Source organism: Hemiscyllium ocellatum, chromosome 9, assembly GCF_020745735.1.
Source record: "Hemiscyllium ocellatum isolate sHemOce1 chromosome 9, sHemOce1.pat.X.cur, whole genome shotgun sequence".
Taxonomy (NCBI): Eukaryota; Metazoa; Chordata; class Chondrichthyes; order Orectolobiformes; family Hemiscylliidae; genus Hemiscyllium; species Hemiscyllium ocellatum.
In genome coordinates this window covers 82,483,336-82,503,215 of record NC_083409.1, presented here as the reverse complement: position 1 = coordinate 82,503,215, position 19,880 = coordinate 82,483,336, and the positions used below count along the sequence as shown (strand labels likewise).

Sequence of the window (19,880 nt, the reverse complement as noted above, 5' to 3'; positions counted from 1 at the left end):
AATCTGATCAGGTGCATCCTAGAACTGTGTGGGAAGCCATTGTTGGGCACCTGGCTGAGAAATTTATATCACTGACAGCGACAGGTAAGGTACCAGCAGACTGGAGGTTGGTTGATATGGTGCTGTTAATTAAGGAAGGCTGTGAGAAAAAGCTAGGGAGCAATAGACTAGTGAGTCTTATGTCAATGGTGGGCAAGTTGTTGAAAGGGACTCTGAGGGACAGGATCCATTTGGAAAGGGAAGGACAAATTAGAGACAGTCAACATGGTTTTGTGCATGGGAAACGGTGTCTCACTAACTTGACTGACCTTTTTTTTGAAGAGGTGACAAAGAAGATTGAAGAAGGCAGAGCATTAGATATTGTCGATATGTACTTCAGCAAAGTTTTCAACAAGGCTCTATATGGTAGACTTGTTAGTAAGATTAGATAACATGGGATCTGGGGAAGCTAGCCAATACAAAGTTAGCTTGAAGGTAGGTGACAGAGGATGGTGTACAGGGTTGCTTTTCAGACTGGAGGCCTGTACCAGTGGTGTGCCACAAGGGTCAGTGCTGGGTCCACTGATTTTTGTCATTTATATAAATGATTTGGATGTGAACAAATGGTTAGTACCTTTGCAGATGACATCAAAATAGATGTGTAGTGAACAGTGAAGGTGTTTACCTCAGAGTAGAATGGGACCTTGATCAGATGAGCCAATGGCCGAGGATGGCAGATGAAATTTAATTTAGATACATTTGAAGTGTTAGGGTTTGGTAAGGCAACAAGGGCAGGACTCATACAATTAATAGTTGTGCCCTGAGGAGTATTGGCAAACAGAGACCTAAGTTCCTTCAAAGTAGAGTCTCAGGTAGACAGGATGGTGAAGGCGGCTGGGAGAAAGTGAGGACTGCAGATGCTGGAGATCAGAGTCGAAGAGTGTGGTGCTGGGAAAGCACAGCTGGGAGGCAGTATCCAAGGAGCAGAAGAATCAATGCTTTGGGGAAGAAGTCATTTGGCATACTTGTTATTTTTGGTTAGAACTTTGAGAATGGAAATTGGGACATCATGTTGCGGCTGTACCGGACATTGGTAAGGCAACTTTTAGAATATTGCATACAATTCTGGTTGCCTATCAGAAGGATGTTGTGAAACTTCAGGGTACAGAAAAGATCTACAAGAATGTTGTTGGAGTTGGAGAATTGGAGTAATAGAAAAGAAGCTGGATAGTCTGGGCTTTTTTTCTTGGAGTATCGGATGCTGAGCCTTACAGAGGTTCATAAAATCTTGAGGACCATGAATAGGCTGAATAGCCAAGATCTATTTCCTCAGGTGGGGGTGTCCAAAACCAGAGGATATAGATTTAAGGAGAGAGGGGAAAGATTTAAAAAAGGGCCTGAGGGGTTACTTTTTCATGCATCATTCACTCAGCTGAAGGAAGGAATATGGCGTTACTATTGGCTCAATGTATATGGGCTAGTCAGGCCAAAAGATTTGGTCAGTGTTTCAGCTTCACAAGAACAATTCAGGGAACTATAATGTAATAGTGAAGGACAGGATTGGATTCAGCTGTCATGTCTGCCCCAGTGTTCAAACAGCGTTCCTCAATATGTTGGCTTACATAGAAAATCTTCAATGAGATGTCGGCTGCATTCTTGGAACTACAACCAGAACATAAGCTCTTAAGTGTGAATGACAACAGAACAATAATTAAAGCCTCAGCTTGACTTACTCATGTCTCAGTTAGGATGTTGTGGGATTCAGTGCCTCACATTTGTGGCATTCTATTCAACCCAGAGCTAAGCTTCGAATCCTATATTTCTCCAGCTCAAAGACCAGCTTCTCTACCTCTGTAATAACAAAAGATCCTACCACAACCAATCTTTTGTTGAAACCATATTCATTCCTTTATCACCTTCAAATTGAGTATTTCTTGTTCACCCAGCAAGTGTCATGTTCTCTAAAATCTATAGCTGTCCACATCTTACATACTCATAGTCCCTATACTCAATGATCTATACGGCCTCCAGGAAATCATTCCCAACCTAAAAATAAGCAAACCATTTCCTTAAACTTACAAACAGCAGATCAATTCATGGCCTTCCCCCTCTAGTCCAATAACAAAAAACCTCCCTCCAAATAAAGGTGCCATTCCTTTTAGAAGCGTAGAAGTAAGGTGACAGAAGCGAAGGAACATTAGGATTAGAAGGGATTCGAGGAAAACAGTTTCATCCAAAAGCTGGTGGGAATTTGGAATTAACTGCCCGTAAGGATGGTAGAGGCAGAAACCTTCATAACATTTATAAATTATTTAGATGTACACTTGCGATGCCAAGGGATGTAAGATAAGTGCTGGGAAATGTGGTTAGAGTAGTTAGGTGGTTGCTTTTGATCGATGCAGACTTGATGGGCTAAAGGACCTTTTTCTGTGCTGTTGACCTCAATCATTTTCTGTATATCCACAAAAATAGCTATATGTTCAGCCAAAGGTTCAAGATCCGGAATTCCTTTCCCAAATTCATCTTGTCCAACTACCTCTGTGCTTACAAGACCTTATTTAAAATTCACTTTTTGACCTTAGGTTACCATTGGTAATATTTCCTCCTTTGTCCCAGCGTCCACTAATGTTGAGTTGTAACTTTGTCAAATTTTGGGATGGTTCTCTATATTATAGTTGCTTTTTATTTGCAAGTTCTTAATGCTACATAACAATACAAATATATACATATCATACTCATTACTGTTACGTTAAATTAATATTGCATGATAGCATTTTAAAAGTTACCTGTTACACGGCCTGTAATCATAGCCAAAAATCTGGTGCTGTTTATGAAGCCTTTCAGCTGTTTCCACTGGTACAAGTCGTTCGCCACCTTCAGGCTGCTTACATAGAAGAATCCAGCCTTCTGTTTCTTGACAATTGTTATTGTATTCTTGTAATTGCTCCTAAAGCATCAGTGAGACATTGAGAGATCATATAATTGATCCATCATATAAAAGCATAACATTACAATTCCAAAACTAAGGATTGCAATCAATACAGTGAATACCTCTGCCACACTTTGTCAACTCAAGGTCATTATAATTATGTAGCTCATGCTCCAGGCCTTTCCCTGAAATGTATTTATCTTTTCAGTTAAGATCTATCCTACAGAGGTTTCAGGTCATTCACATTCACCAACCTGTTCTGAAAACACTGCTTACACTTTGACAGCTGTAACAAATTGCATCATTACAGCTGAGAAAATCCATAACATTCTAAAACAACCTGCAACATTCTAAACAAAAGAGAGTCAATTTGCCCCATAACTTAATGTCAACATATTCTTTAAAAATTTCCAGGATTGAAATCCTCACCAAATACTATTCAGATCTTCTCTGAACTATAGTTCAGATCTGTCACTCAAATCCGTCCATTAGATTTGGGATATAAAAACAGATGAAAAATGATTAGAAGTAGACGAAATGGCCCTTGAGCCTGTTTTGCCATTTCGTAAGATCACAGCTGTTCTACTTGCATTTTGAACCCCATGTTCCCACTTAGCATTGATAATTTTGATTCCCATGTCTAATAAGAATCTATCATTATGAACAATCATACCTGACTCAAAACTTTAACTTTATTTCTCTCTCCATAGATGCTGCCAGACATGCTGAATTTCTTCGGCATTTTATCTCCAAAATTCTAATTTTCAGCAACTGTGGTACTTTGCTTTTATATAAATTAAGCATTTTTTAAAACATTTGCGTGTGCTATACTACAGTGTTGTACTGTTGGTACTTAATGGTATAGTTTCTTGCTCTACTTAATAAGTACACTTATTTAAAGACTTGTGGCTCACTATAGAAGTGCACCACTAAGCTATTACCTTAACACTAAGTGCAATGGTCACACTAACCATTACTTGCTTTGTATACAATTCATTTTTGAAATGACTCAGCACTACAGAAAAAGTTCGATGAGAGGTGCAGGTATCATCATTATGCTTTACCAAAATCTGTCATATATCGGTGACCTTGGTAAGCCAACACAACAGAAATGTTTTTACCTCACTCACTAATTTATTGTTCAACACCTCAAACAAAATCCAGCACACTACTAAAGCCATTTACAAATGAAACAGTCATAAAATGCAGATGAAGCTACACTATGAAATGTACAATAGTAGAAAAAGTCCCCGATATGACAGTAAGATTATCCTACCATGACAATTAAAAACAAAAATCAGAAAATGGCTCCCAAGAAACTCACCTGATTCAGCTTCACCCATAGGCCATGGCTGTTGCAGTATTCCTCTCCTGTTGCTTTGACACAGGTTCCTCTCTTTAATTCAATATCGAAGAGTTTCTTGCGCGGAGGCTGAGAGGCTAACTGCCAGATTGAAACAATGTACTGAGATCGCCCAACGACGGTACTAGACAAGGTGGAGTCTTTCCAAAACTTATACAACACCTCTTTGGGGACATAACACAAGGCTTCTGGCAAAGGTTTACTGTTCCTGAAGCAATCGATGCACTCAATTAGAAACCTGATTCTTCCTGAAATCCGATGTGGATTGTCGGGATTCATTGTAATCTAAAATAAACAAAATAATTTGAATGTTGATACGTCACTGCTCATGTGACCTATAATCTTATCACAATTGCATTTCAGTCAGGAAAAGTTATTTTGCAGGGAGGTTCTTTTTACAGTGTAACTCCCTAGATTAAGTAGCCAACCTCTTTCACTTTACAGAGCTTTATATGGCCTCTTATAGATTTTACTCATTTTTTTAAAACAATCATTGAAAAATGTGAAAGGTTATACAAGAAATAAGATGAGTAATAAACTTGATTAATACTCTGAGATAACACTGGAAATGGAGAATCGACGTTTCAGGCATTAGCCCTTCAGGCAGATTCCTAATGAAAGGCTTATGCCCGAAATGTTGATTCTCCTGCTCCTCAGATGCTGCCTGGCCTGCTGTGCTTTTCCAGCACCACACTCTTGACACTGATTGCCAGCATCTGCAGTCCTCACTTTCTCATAATACTAAAAATGGCCAACTGCAGTAGTGAATAGCAGAAAATGGTGGAATGAAATAATGCATAACCTCAAAGACGTAACAAAAAGTGAAGAAACTTAGCAGGTCTGGCAGCATTCAAGAGAGAAAAATAGAGAGTTCATATTTTGAGTTCAGTGATCCTTTGTCACAACACTTGGTTGATCCCCAGTATGCAGAGATCGTCTTTTGAGCAAAGGTTGAGCAGGTTAGGACTCATTGGAATTCAGAAGAATGAGGTTCTTAAGGGATTTGACAGGGGAAACTTCAAGAGGACATTTCTGTTCATGGGAGAGGTTAGGACAGAGGACATAGTCTCAGAATTAAGAGTTGCCAATTTAAGACAGAGATGTGAAGAAATTGTTTCTCTCAGAGGGTTAAGTGCCTTTGGAACTTTTTGCCACAGAGATTGAAGGGAACAGAATCCTTATATATGTTTAAGGTTGCGATGGATGGATTCTAGATCAGTACTGTTGGGAGAATCAGACTGACAAACATGCTATTGAACTGGCTGAGCAAACTCAAGGGACAAATGGCCCACTTATGTTTCTATTTCTTATGGTCTTATCGATGGTAATATGCGCACAAATAATATTAAGAATTGCAACAGATTTCACAAAAGTATGAACTGGAGCATTTTAAAATAACATATACATCATAAAAGTTGGGAAAAGGAGAGTGATTCAAGCAACACTGTAAAATCTCAGATTTTAGATCATCTAACTTCCACCCCCACCCCCGTCTTCTTGTCATATAACAAATTCTTGATCACGGATAGTTTAAAGAAACAAACTAGGCAGTGAAATACAACACTGGGTTGTCATGAGAGCAACACGGAAGAAAAATAAATTACAGGGGCACTAAAATATTTTGTTTAAAAAATCAATTTTATTTGAAAAGCGTTATTTAAAAAGGATGGGCGAATTGGAGGGGGGAATTAAAATCATGCAATTGGACTTTCAGGGTCACATCCAACCAGATTTGGGGGAAACACAACTGAATAAGGCAGTGCTAAGAGTTTGAGGGAGGAAAAGGTCAAGGTCCACTCTAAACAGTTCAAGCTGAAATGATATTCCTAATCTGAAAACTCAGATTTCAGCAGATTTATATGGATTATGTTCAACAACACTTTACATTCAAAGCTGCAAAATAATGGGCTCCCTCAGCTGTTTTCACAACATGATCAGCATTTATTTAAAAACTCGCCAACTTCCGTCTCCCTGCTGACATTGCTAACAGTTACCCTTCAACATTACATTTCCTCATCTATCCGCCCCATTTCAAACCTCTGAACACCCCCACCCCAGACCACACCACGACTGCACTTACTTTACTGACGCACCCTCTGCTTCCTGACGCAGGCGCGCCGCGGCCCCCTCCCCATGGAGGTCCTTCTGAGAGACCATGTGATCTTCCCTCCCACCAGCCAGAGGGCCGGCGCTAATTGGCCGGACGGAATCACGTGGGTGAAGGCCTGCCAACATGGCGCCGCCCGGAGCTTGCAGGGTAGGAGTAGGAGGGACAGCGAAGGAAGACTAGGAGCCCGAGCGACATGGGGGACGGCGATCTCTTCGAGTAAGTAAAAGCGGGTGTTTAAACAGCAGAGGAGCCGGGGCACGCTGTAAACTCCGAGCGGCGGAGTTTCAATCCCAGCAGTGGATGCTGCAAACCGTCCCGCAGAGAACTCGAGTCGGTCACCAGACACTGAGAGTTTTACACAACTACCCGACCGTCAGCAAAACGGTTAACTTAATAAACAAAAAAAACCCTCACTGTTTAAACAATATAACTCTCAAGGTGATGATGACCACTCCGAGAAAATCCCATAAATTAGTTTTGGGCTGTATTACCATTACAGCTGCCGACTATCCCCTTCACGCTGAAGTTATGTAACTGCAAAGAGGCGTCGTGTAACCATGATCTTAAACATGACAATCGTGTCGTATAAATGTAACCCGAATGGATTCAATAGTTAATGTTTGTAGTCGGCCGGCCAATGTTTATAAACATTGACTGTAAAAAATGTCAGACTTAAAAAATAGGCATGTTTTTAATGTTTCAAATACGGTGAGTACGTCCTTCCTGATTGACATTTCCTGTATTGTGGATCAGTGGTGCTGGAAGAGCACAGCAGTTCAGGCAGCATTGGATGCTGCCTGAACTGCTGTGCTCTTCCAGCACCACTGATCCAGAATCTGGTTTCCAGCATCTGCAGTCATTGTTTTTACCTTGTTGATTTCCTGTATTGGCAGACTCCCTATGTATTTTATTGTGTTGTATACAATGCTGTGCTGCGTTCAACGGCCATGATATTTGCATGATGATGAAATTTGAATGACAGACTTTGCCAAATATGATCTTGTAATTAATTTTCTGGTCTTTCAGCAGATGGCGTGTTATCTTCTAATTTGAAGGAATGATTAGAAATTTGACAAGACACCATTTCATTTCATAGTTTATCTCTGGTCCTGGGGCTATGATTATATCACAATATGCAGCTTTTTATTCTGTCCACTATAAGCTTTATCTGTTGATTTGGTTTAGTATTGCACATCTTGTGCCAGTTAGAGGTGGCATTAGTGATTACCAACTGACAAAATCCATCATTGTGATGGCATTTTTATGTGATTTTATTAATGTAAATGTATTTGAAAATAGTTTGATTACTGGGTAATTTCCTATATGTTTCAACTCTTAAATTATACCTTTCATTGGTGTAATTCCAGTAATTACCCACCACCTTCTGCTTCCTGGGATAAATGACTTTGCAGTTAGCTGATATGCAACACACCCTTATGTGAAACAAAAGATATACTTATATTCTATTATCAGCATACTAGACAACTGTTTTGATAGATAAGATCAGTTTGTTGTAGGCTGGATGCTTCTTGGAAATGCTCAGACGCAATTCAAGTGCACAAACATCTCCTTCAAAATGGGAGGAGTCTCTTCATGGTAAAACTCTGTCGTAATGTAGCAGAAAAACATCCCAGCATATCCTGGTCTTTAAGTTCACAAGTTTGTCAAGTGTTTTGTCACATTCACTTTAAATATGGTGTGAAAGTTAGTTGGAATTAAACGCAAAGTGACATGTTTTTAATTGGCAGCCTCCCATCTTGTGAGATGGTGGCTTGTGCCTTGATGGTCAACTCAGGATCATTTCCTGAAGTAGTGCAGGAACTTCACTCTGGGTAGTCTTTTTTTTTCTGGGCTCACTTCTCAGTCAGCTGATGTTTTCATTTATCCTCACTTCTCATGCCCAGTTGTCTGCAGAGTATCCATGATCTTCACTACTTGCTTGTAGATGTCCTTGTAGCACAGGTGAAAATATCTGGCAGATTGTTACTCAGCCCCAGTTCACCATACAGAAGGTCTTTGGTGCACAGACAAGCCATCTGTATACTTCAGCTGAAGGAATCTTAGAATTCTTAAATCAGCTAACTACAGAAGTTACTTTTAGTTAATTTATGTGGATATATTTTTGACTTCCATATTTAAGATTTGGAAAAAAAATCAATCCAACATTTCCTGCTCAAAGAATTTAAGCATTTCTAAATGTGTTTTCCATTTTATTAACTGCATAGGGAAGTTTGTATGATGTCAGATATTAAACATGTAGCCTTGGAAGAAGTGTCAAAAACTTACTTCTGAACTGCTTGACCTCAATAATATTTTTATATAAAACCTTTCCAATCGTTGCATTTGTACAGAAGTGTGACTAATTGTGTGTTGATACTTTAATAGTACAATTATCATATGGGTGAATATTATGTCAAAGATTTAGGATTTATTCAAAAGTCTTGTCCTACTTATTTAGTCCTTGAATGATGTTTGGCATAATTTTGAAGTACAAAAATTAATTGTATACGTTGCAAATATTATGAAGTAAATATAAGTTTAAATGTAAGGACGAGATACAGGCTAACTTCAAATTATTATGTGGAGGAAAGCGTGGAATCATACAGAACAGAAGAGGTGCTTCAGTGCATCGCATCTGTACCCCCAAAGCTACGCTAAATCTACACTAGTCCCACTTTCAAGCACTCGCCCCATAGCTTTGAATGTTATGACATTTCAGGTGCTGATCCACATAACTTTTCAGAAGTTGTGAAGTTACCTCAATTGTCCTCCTACGCAGTGTATTCCAGATCCCACCATCCTCTAGGTGAAAAATATTTCTTCAAATCCCCTCTAAACCTTCTGTCTTTCACCTAAAAATTATGCCCCTTGTTATTTACCCTTCAACTAAGGGAACAACTACTTTCTATTCACCCTGTCCATGTCCCAAGTGGTTTGTACAACTAGGATTCTGGATAATCCAAAATCGAGAATGGGAAAAAAGTTGTGGCTGTATGAGCTGTTCCTTTTTAAGGTATTTTTAGTGTTGGAGCTGATTTCCTCAATCTGGGAATAGTAATTACTGTTTTATAAGATGTTGCATTGTTTTGGAATTTTGAGGCAAAGAAAGATCAATATACCAATCCTTTAAAAAGGAGGAAGGCAGACAAAGGCAGTAACCACGTGGGGAGTGAATCAAACCGAAATAAAGCTGCAGTGAATATGTATAGCTGTCAGTTCTGTTTGATTTCATGAATCTAGACATCAGAGTTGAGTGAGAAAAATTAACGGCAAAATTCACGGTTCACCTTGGAGAAACCTGTGTGGGAGAGCTGAGCAGGGGAGCAGCTAAGTGACTTTTCAAAAGTGGAACCTTATTTTTTTTCTCTGTAAATCTACACCAGTGAATAGAGTTCTTTTTTTGATATGTTTTATTGAGATCTGTCTCTTGATTAAACATTAAAAATATAAAACATAGGTACTAGGTTAGCCTGGAGCAGTATTTTTGACAGCAATAAGACTCTGTTTCCTGAGGCTATGAATTAAGATGCAAAGATGATCTTTAGTAGAGTGATGTGCTCTTCCTGTTCGATGAGGAGAGTTTCTATGTTACTGGTGATTATGTCTTCAGGATGTGTGATTGGTTGTGAATCCTGTCGGATCACACGATCAGTTGGAATGGCAGTTTGAGGCAATGAGGAGTTTACAGGGAGGCAGATTGTTCAGGAGTCTCCTCTGCCTAACCCCATCTCAAGGATGTTTTGAAAAATATAGGGTGTGATGGACTTTCAGGAGAATGTAGCACTGGCAGTCTCTAGTACTGAGACTGTCTCTAATGTAACATGGGTTAAGTCAGGTTCCAAGCGATCAATTGTGATAGGGGATTATCAGAGGCACAGATAGACGTTTCAGCAGCCAACAGTAAAACATCAGAATGGTGCTTGGCCTCCCTGGCATCAGGATCAAGGTTGTAGAATATTCTCAAGAAGGAGACAGAACAAGAGGTCATTGTACACGTTGGAACTAATGACACAGGAAGAGAATGGGATGAGATTCTGAGGAGGTAGTACAAGAAGTTAGGCAGGAATTTAAAATGGAGGTCCTTAAGGGTTGTAATATCTGGATTACTCCCATTGCCATGGACTAGTGAGGGTAGGAATAGAAGGATAGGGCTGAGGAGCTGATGCTGGGGAGAAGGATTCACATGTTTGGATAATTGGAATCTCTTCTGGGGTAGAAATGACCTATATAAGAAGGGCAGATTGCACCTGAATTGAAAGGGGACTAATATACTGGGAAATATGCTGGAGTTGCTCAAGAAGATTTAAACTTGTAAGGGGAGGACCCAGGGATATAGTGAGGAAAGAAATCAGTTTGAGACTGGTACAGTTGGGAAAAGGAGCAAGCCAAGCGGTCTGAGCAGGCAGGAACAAAGCAGAGAGCAAGGTAGGACTGATGAATTAAACTGCATTTACTTCAATCAATGAGGTCTAACAGATGAGGCTGAACTCAGGGCATGTTAGTGTAATGTTCAAAGATTAAATTGGACTATCTCTCTGGGCATTAATGTAATAGTAAAGGGTTAAACTGCACTGACTCCACATTCTGGAAGTGGGTGGGGATGACATTCATGCAGGAATGCAGATCACTCTCACTCCATTTGGACAGTTTAGTTTGATAATAGCAAATGGCTATCATTCAGTCCCTTGCATTCAGAAATGATTTCATAGCCGTTCTCTGAAGCTAGGTATGTCGCACCTGCATTGTCTTGGGGAAATCATGAAGTCAGGAAATTATTTGCATAACGATTACCCAGGATTATGGCATGTGCATGTGCATTTTCTCCAAGGATTTCCTCATCCTACCATTGTATCATAGAGTAACATAGTTATGGGATGGAGGAGGGGGTGGCCGGAATACCCATGAGCATTACCAACTGACCTGTATAAGGGAGTTGTGTTTTTTTTGTTTGGGGCCTATTTTGACTTGACTTCGCACGCCTGTGAAGAGGGTCAAAGGGGGTCACCCAGCTTGTACAGGTTGTAATAAACTTTAACTGTTTGTAGAAGTTGGAATGCCCGAGATGCATCTCGTGTGTGAAACCTCGAGAAAAGCACCTAACAATAGCAATTACAGAGATGTGGCTCAGGGATGGACAAGACTGACAGCTTAATGTTCCAGGGTATAGATGCTATAGGAAGGATAAGAGGGCAGGGCAGAAGGGAGAGTGGCATTTTTGTTGAGGGATAACATTATGGCTGTGTTTAAGAGTGGATATTCCTGGGAATATGGCCAGTGAAGCTATTTCGGTGGAACTGAAAAATAAGAAAGGGATGATCACTTTATTAGGATTGTACTATAGAGTCTTTCCCCAATAGTCAGTGGGAAATTTGAGAAACAAATTTGGAGGGAGATTTCAGCTGTCTGTGAGAATAATACCATGGTTATGGTAGGGGATTTTACCTTTCCAAGCATTGTCTAGGACTACCATAGTGTTAAGGGCTTGGATGGAGAGGAATTTAAGTGTGTACAGGAAAATTTTCTGATTCAGTATGTGGAGGTACCTATTAGAGAAGGTGCAAACCTTGAACCTCTCTTGGGAAATAAGTCAGGGCAGGTGACTGAGGAGTCAGTTGGGAGTACACATTGGGTCCAGTGACCTTACGATTTTAAAACTAATAGAATTAATGGAAAAGGATAGACCAAATCTAAAAGTTCAAGTTCTGAATCAGAGGAAGGCCAACTTTGAATGTATTTGGAGTGGATGTATTTGGAAAGGGATGATTGGAAAATGAGAAGCCTTCAAAAATGAGAGCCAGAATCCGGGGACAGTTTGTTCCTGTTACGGTGAAGGGCAAGGGTAAAGGGAATGCTGAATGTTGAGTGAAATTGTGGTTTTGGTCGCGAAAAAGGAGGAAGCATATATCAGATATAGACAGCAGAGATCAAGTGAATCCCAAGCAATGTATAAAGGCAGTAGAAGTACAACTTAAGTGGGAAGTCAAGAGAGCAAAAACAGAACATGAGATAGCTTTGGCAAATAGGGTTGAGGAGAATCCAAAGGGATTCTTCAAATACATTAAGCACAGAAGGGTAACTAGAGAGATAAAAGGAGTCCCTTAAAGATCAGCAAGGCTGCCTATGTGTGGAACCGCAGGAGATGGGAGAGATACTAAACGAGTATTTTGCATCAGTGTTTTCTGTGGCGAAGGATATGTAAGATAGAGAATGTGGGGAAATAAATGTCAATATCATGACAAATGTCCATATTACAGAGCAGATGGTGCTGGACAGCTTAAAATGCATAAAGGTGGATAAAATTCTGAGGCCTGATCATGTGTACCCTTGAACTCTGTGGGAAGCTAGAGAAGTGATTGCTGAGCCCCTTGCTGAGATATTTGTATCATCGATAGCCACAGGTGAGGTGTCGGAAGACCGGAGGTTGGCTAACGTGGTGCCACTATTGAAGAAAGGTGGAAAGAAAAAGCCAGGGAACTATAGGCTGATATGCCTGACATCGGTGGTGGGCAAGTTATTGGAAGGAATCCTGATGGACAGGATTTGCGTGCATTTGGAAAGGCACCGACTGATTAGGAATAGTCGAAATGGGAAATCGTGTCTCATTGAGTTTTTTTGAGGAAGTAACGAAGAGGATTGATAAGGATGGAGCAATGGATGTGATCTATATGGACTTCAGAAAGGAGTTTGACAAGGTTCCTCATGGTAGCCTGCTTAACAAGATTAAACTACATGGAATACAGGGAGAACTAGCTATTTTGATACAGAACTAGCTCAGAGGTCATATACAGAGGATGGTAGTAGAAGATTGCTTTTCAGACTGAAAACCTGTGACAGGTGGTGTGCCACAAGAATAGGTGCTATGTATACTGTTTTTTGACATTTTATATAAACTTGGATGTGAACATAGGAGGTATGGTTAGTAAGTTTGCAGATGACACCAAAATTGGAGGTATAGTGAACAGCAAAGAAGGTTACCTCCGATTACAACATAATCTTGATCAGATATAGTGGCAGATGCAGTTTAATTTAGATAAATGCTTGGTGCTGCATTTTGGAAAGGCAAATCAGGGCGTGACTTGTGCACTTAATGATAAGGTCCTGGGGCATGTTGCTGCATGAAGAGATCTTGGAGTGCAAGTTCATAGTTCCTTGGAAGTGGAGTTGCAGGTAGATAAGATAGTCAAAAGGTGTTGGTACGCTTGCCTTTATTGGTCAGTGCATTTAGTATAGGAATTGGGAGGTCATATTGCGGTTGTACAGGACATTGGATCAGCCACTTTTGGAATACTATATGCTATTCTGGCCTCCCTGCTATAGGAAGGATGTTGTGAAACTTGAAAGGGTTCAGAAAAGATTTACAATGATGTTGCCAGGATTAGAGGGTTTGAGCTATAAGGAGAGACTGAATAGGCTGGAGCTATTTTCCCTCTATTGTCAGAGGCTGAGGGGTGACTACAGAGATTTATAAAATCATGAGGGACATGCATAGGGTAAATAGACAAGGTCTTTCCCTGGGTGGGGGAGTCCAAAACGAGAGTGAACAGGTTTAAGAGAAAGGAAAGATTTAAAAAGCACCTCAAAAACATTTTCACGCAGAGGAAGATGTGAATATGGAATAAGCTACCAGAAGTAGTAGTGTGGAGGCTGGTACAATTACAACATTTAAAAGGCATCTGGGTGGGTGTATGAATAGGAAGGTAGAGGGATATTGGCCAAATGCTAGCAAATGGGACTAGTTTATTTAGGTGTCTGGTTAGCATGAATGCGTTGCACCGAAGGGTCTGTTTCCATGCCATATGATTCTCTGACCTCTTAAATACTTGCTCCTCTGACCAGATCCTGGTGAATTTCCTCTGCACCCCCTCCACTGCAAACACATCTTTCCTTTCATGAGGCAACCAGAGCTGCAAGTTGTATTTCACCTGGGGCCCAACTGAAGTCTTGTACATGCTCGTTGCTAATCATAATTACTTGCTGTTTTCTGAGAGAATGAGATGGGGAAATGCAGAGAGGGGAAACATGATGAGGATGCTATGGCAAATTTTGAATCTCTACAGCAATGGAGCACTTGCTAGAGCATTAGCTTTGAAATTTATCAATTTCACTTAACTGTTTGGGATAATCTATAATGACATTCAAAGATTTCACGCACCCCAATAAGCTTGTTGTAGCAGAGGCTTGGATCAACCAACTCATTTTCTCTTGTCAGCAAAGCTATAAGCTTGTCTATAAGCTTTTCTCTGGAGGAGATCATCCAACATTGATGAGCAATATTTCCATAATCTGACACTAATATATAATTATCTTAAATGAGAACAGACCTCCTCAAGATATGACTGGAATATATTATCTGAATATTTTTATGGTTTTCTGTTCTCAGTACGTTGATCTAAATGCTGTAATGTCTTTTCCAAGTACAGAAAGTATAACATGATGCACATTTTACAATGAAGTGTGAGAGCCCAAGAGAAAATGTTGTTGAGAATGTGCTTTACTGGAAATCCACTTGTTATTAACACTGACAACATTTTTATCTACTAAGTTATTAATTTTTAACAACTTGTGTCCATAATTAAGTTAACATTTATCTGAAAGTGTTTAATTGTTTAATTTTTAGCTCTGAAAATTTTCCTCCACTGAAAAATGACACGTTCCTCAGAGCAGCATGGGGAAAGGTAACTGACTATGTCCCTGTCTGGTGTATGAGGCAGGCAGGAAGATATCTCCCAGGTAAGTATCAGAAACATGAATCAAAATAGATCTGTCATTCAGAACACCGCACATGAGATCTTCTCATTGATTACTGTTGTTGGGTCTGACCTGGCAACTGCACTTAAGCACTAACCTAATTAAACTGGATTTGATGGTTTTTGTGAAGATTTCATCGTGTCCCATAAAACCTGACCTGAACATTTCTGTAAAGATCTAACAAAAATTTTGCTTTCACTTTGGACTGCCTAATGAGGATGGGGCAACAGATCTGGCGAGTTTTAAGTTTATGATTTGAGCTGTGCCGTTTGAGAGAGAAATGGAGTGAAGATGTTATACAAGTTATGGCAGAATATCATTCTCTTGTTTTTCCATCTCTTGCTGGATCACGCCTATCAGTTCTTCGCACCCCTAAATGGCTGCTTCACGACATCCTGAAACAGTCACAAAGTAGGCAACACGTTCTTTTGGCTACTCAGACCCCTGTTATTATGGTAAGCCTTTTGTTCTCCTTATCCATTTGGACTGTCTCCCTCCTGGTCCAAAGTGCTCTTGTCAACATTTTGATTATCTTGCCATTGTTCCCAGAGCTCGTCCAGTCTCTTGTTGAGTGATAAATTGACCACTAGGTGGTGCATAGAAAGAATCATCATTTCCTGAGGATATTATAATCAAGACTGGGTACTATCCATTTAGTAAATTGCAGACACAAAACCAGCTCCCATTGTTCCTCCCCACACCTCTTCAGATAGCAATATAAGTTGAGAAGTGACATTATAAGCTGTAATGGCATTGACCCTGGAGATATTTTAGTTATTTCTTGGTGATTGAATTCCTGTATTAACTGTGGACATTTAGATTAGATTACTTAGATTACTTACAGTGTGGAAACAGGCCCTTCGGCCCAACAAGTCCACACCGACCCGCCGAAGCGTAACCCACCCATACCCCTACATTTACCCCCTACCTAACACTATGGGCAATTTAGCATGGCCAATTTACCTGACCCGCACATCTTTGGAATGTGGGAGGAAACCGGAGCACCCGGAGGAAACCCACGCAGACACGGGGAGAACGTGCAAACTCCACACAGTGAGTCGCCTAAGTCGGGAATTGAACCCGGGTCTCCGGCGCTGTGAGGCAGCAGTACTAACCACTGTGCCACCGTGCCGCCCATTAGCACTGCTGCCTCACAGCGCCGGAGACCCGGGTTCAATTCCCGACTTAGGCGACTCACTGTGTGGAGTTTGCACGTTCTCCCCGTGTCTGCGTGGGTTTCCTCCGGGTGCTCCGGTTTCCTCCCACATTCCAAAGATGTGCGGGTCAGGTAAATTGGCCATGCTAAATTGCCCATAGTGTTAGGTAGGGGGTAAATGTAGGGGTATGGGTGGGTTACGCTTCGGCGGGTCGGTGTGGACTTGTTGGGCCGAAGGGCCTGTTTCCACACTGTAAGTCTAATCTAATTTCTGTCCTTTCCCGCAGAATTCCGAGAGACACGAGCAACTCAGGATTTCTTCACAGCTTGTCGCACTCCAGCAATTTGCTGTGAACTAACATTGCAGGTAAGTTGTTCAAGCATTTAATGGACTTTAGATTATTTCGAGCAGTTGAATTAAGAAATCGGACAGCTAAGCTCCAATTATCTGAAAACAATTGGAAAAACAGCTGAATTGAAGGGAAGAGAAAATAGTCTTTCCCATCCTTGGCTACTGCAACAACCTGGGAAATGATTTGAAACACATTACTTCAGCCAGTTGTTTTACTAAATATCTGTAACATCTTTTCTACCATTGTACCTTGTAGCATTACTGCATTGTTACAGGCAGAAAGCCCTCATTCTGCACATTTATATATGCACCCACACTGAACATTTTAAGTTAGTGTGAATCTCATGCATTTTTCCTGAAATCCTGTACATCGTTTTGATTTAAATAATCATCTCGTGCCGCCTTCAAAGCCTCAGTTGAACTTGCCCCTTCACATACCCAGACCATGCATTTCAGACCTAAACCAGTCTGAAAAAGTGTTACTCACCTTGCAATTGCTGTTTTTGCAAAACAGTTTAGAACTGCACCAGTTGGTGCTTGATAATTTTATGAGCAGTAACAATGTTTCCCTACCAACTCCATCCAGACCCTTCATGGTTTTGAGAACTTCTAACCAATCTTTAGCCCTGTCCTCTTCCGAGCACAACTGTCCAATGTTTAGCACCCAGAACAATACTCCAGCTGAGCTCTAACTGATATCCTCAATAGGTTCATCATAACTTCCATGCTCTTCTCTCGTGCTCCAAATCTCTCTCCTCGCGCGCGCTCCCTCTCTCTCCCCTGCTGTCTCTGGCAGTCAGCCACCCCCTCCCCCCGCCGTTCCTGGCGCTCGGCCCTACCCCCCCACTTTCCTCCACCTCTTTTCTTCCCTCTCCCCCCCTCCTCCCTCTCTCCCTCTCTCCCTCTCCCCCCTTCTCCCCCCCTCCTTTTTCTCCCCCCCTCCTTTTTCTCCCCCCCCTCCTTTTTCTCCCCCCCCTCCTTTTTCTCCCCCCCTCCTTTTTCTCCCCCCCTCCTTTTTCTCCCCCCCTCCTTTTTCTCCCCCCCCTCCTTTTTCTCCCCCCCCTCCTTTTTCTCCCCCCCCTCCTTTTTCTCCCCCCCCTCCTTTTTCTCCCCCCCCCTCCTTTTTCTCCCCCCCCTCCTTTTTCTCCCCCCCCCTCCTTTTTCTCCCCCCCCTCCTTTTTCTCCCCCCCCCTCCTTTTCTCCCCCCCCCCTCCTTTTTCTCCCCCCTTGTCCTATCCTAGGCAAGAGACAACTTCCACTAACTCTGTCTACACTCCTCATTATTTTATAAACTTCCATAAGGTCTCCTGTCAACCTCCTACATTCTTGTCGAAAAATGTTCCAGCCTATCCAGCCTGCCTTTATAACTCAAAACTTCCATGCCTGGTAGCATCCTGGTAAATCTCTTCTGAAACCTCTCCAGCTTAATAATATCCTTCCTATAACTGGGCGACCAGAACTGGACTCAGTACTCCAGCTGAGGTCTCACCAGTGTCCTGCATAACCTCAATATGACATCCCAACTCCTATCTTCAAAGGACTGAGTAATCAAGGCCAGCGTGCCATACACCTTTGTAATCATCCTGTCTATTTGTGATGCAAATTATAATGAATTTTGTGAGCATTTTGTCTTGCACTCATCAGGGCAATTTGCAGGAAAACAAAGGGGAAAACTAGCGTGTATACTGTATGAGAGTAGAGTGCTAATTGCATTGCAAGTGGACTCTGGGAGAGCCATTATCATGGAGAACGCATACATTAATGCAGTTTGATAGTTAACAGTTTGTTTGCAGTTTGCCCATATCAATCACAAACAGATTTCTATTCATGAACTATGGTTATCCACCTTGCTGTGAATGTAAAACCTCATTCTACTAAATTTTGTGATCATTCTTGAATATGGGGTTGTGTATATCATCAAACTATATAACTAAAATCTTTTTCCTGTTTACAATATCAGCCTCTCCGAAGGTTCCCGTTGGATGCTGCTATCATTTTCTCTGACATTCTAGTGATACCCCAGGTAGGGCATTTGGAACACATATGTCTGTATGGAGCTGCGATTCTTTCCATTGCATAAATATATATTTATTAACCATGAAGCATTGAGATTTTTAGATTGAGCTAGTTTTGATTTCATCCTTATTCCTGGTTGTGCTGTATGAATGAATAATCTGATTTTACCTCCGTTTAGACCATTCCTTAATTGAAGTAAGGCAATTTCTCCCCACGTTATAATCACTTGCCCCATAGAATCTCGCATGTGTCATTTATCTCTAACTCAGTACATTGCTGACCCAAAAGCAATATCATAAATTCAGTGAGATTTTATTTGTCAATTGTATTGCTACCCATGTGGCTGGGGTTCAGACAAAGATTAAAAAGCAATTTTCACTAAGCCAGAGAGAATGGTTTAACGGTGCTACCATTTGCTGATGAGGGATGCTCCTGCAAGTTTACAGAGTAGCTATTTCTTCTGTCTAAAGCAACTCCTTAGACACTGCAAGTGAGTAATGTGGTAGTGCCCCTTCCTCTGAGCCAGGAGCATGACTTTAAGTCTTGTCTGTTCCAGTAATAACTACACTGAACAAGTTAATTAGAAAATATCTGAACAAGAGTTCAGGTATGCTGAAGATTTGAATCATGGGTACTATTGTCGAGTTTTTAATCATTTTAGATTAGTTTTGAATAATCTGAGCTAGTGGAGAAAAAAATCTGGGATTTGGCTGCTGAGTACTCAGGTTTTGCCAAGCTAAAGTGTGACTGCATCTGTTTATGATATTATTAAATATAAATGATGCTTTTATTTCTGAACGCCATATTTTTCAAATAATGAAATGCTTGGGGGGATAAAATCTTTTTCAGGCATTGGGGATGGAGGTTACCATGGTTCCAGGAAAAGGACCAACATTTCCAGACCCACTGAACGAGCCTGGGGATCTTGTCAAGTTGCAGGAGAATGTAGATGTGGCACAGGAACTGGCATATGTGTTCCAGGCTATAAAATTAACCCGCTACGAACTGAAGGGAAAAGTGCCTCTTATCGGCTTCTCTGGAGCCCCGGTATGTTGGGGAAAGACCTGACATTAATGATGTTTTAATTATACCATGTTTGCTTGGTGAAGGATTCAACCATGAAATTAAACCAATGAAAGTAGATTTGATATTCCTGCTGATGTGGCTTGTAGAATTTACAAACTTTTATTTTATAAACTGTAAAATCCAATGTGTTGGAACCCCATA

The 19,880-nt window shown here is 40.9% G+C and overlaps 2 protein-coding genes across 2 annotated transcripts in view; one reads left to right on the top strand and one right to left on the bottom strand.

Moving 5' to 3' along the window:
- hectd3 (HECT domain containing 3) overlaps nucleotides 1-6,396 on the bottom strand; it is a 69,209-nt gene extending 62,813 nt beyond the window's left edge. Inside the window, exons 1-3 of the mRNA XM_060830521.1 lie at nucleotides 6,352-6,396; nucleotides 4,233-4,556; nucleotides 2,766-2,926 (exon numbers count right to left, since the gene is read on the bottom strand). Coding sequence (XP_060686504.1) covers nucleotides 2,766-2,926; nucleotides 4,233-4,550 — 479 coding nt within the window. The 5' untranslated portion in view covers nucleotides 4,551-4,556; nucleotides 6,352-6,396. The remainder of the gene's footprint in view (nucleotides 1-2,765; nucleotides 2,927-4,232; nucleotides 4,557-6,351) is intronic.
- A 59-nt stretch (nucleotides 6,397-6,455) lies between these two features.
- urod (uroporphyrinogen decarboxylase) overlaps nucleotides 6,456-19,880 on the top strand; it is a 46,755-nt gene continuing 33,330 nt past the window's right edge. Inside the window, exons 1-5 of the mRNA XM_060830520.1 lie at nucleotides 6,456-6,597; nucleotides 14,999-15,111; nucleotides 16,573-16,652; nucleotides 18,598-18,660; nucleotides 19,503-19,700. Of these exons, the coding sequence (XP_060686503.1) occupies nucleotides 6,575-6,597; nucleotides 14,999-15,111; nucleotides 16,573-16,652; nucleotides 18,598-18,660; nucleotides 19,503-19,700 (477 nt within the window). The 5' untranslated portion in view covers nucleotides 6,456-6,574. The remainder of the gene's footprint in view (nucleotides 6,598-14,998; nucleotides 15,112-16,572; nucleotides 16,653-18,597; nucleotides 18,661-19,502; nucleotides 19,701-19,880) is intronic.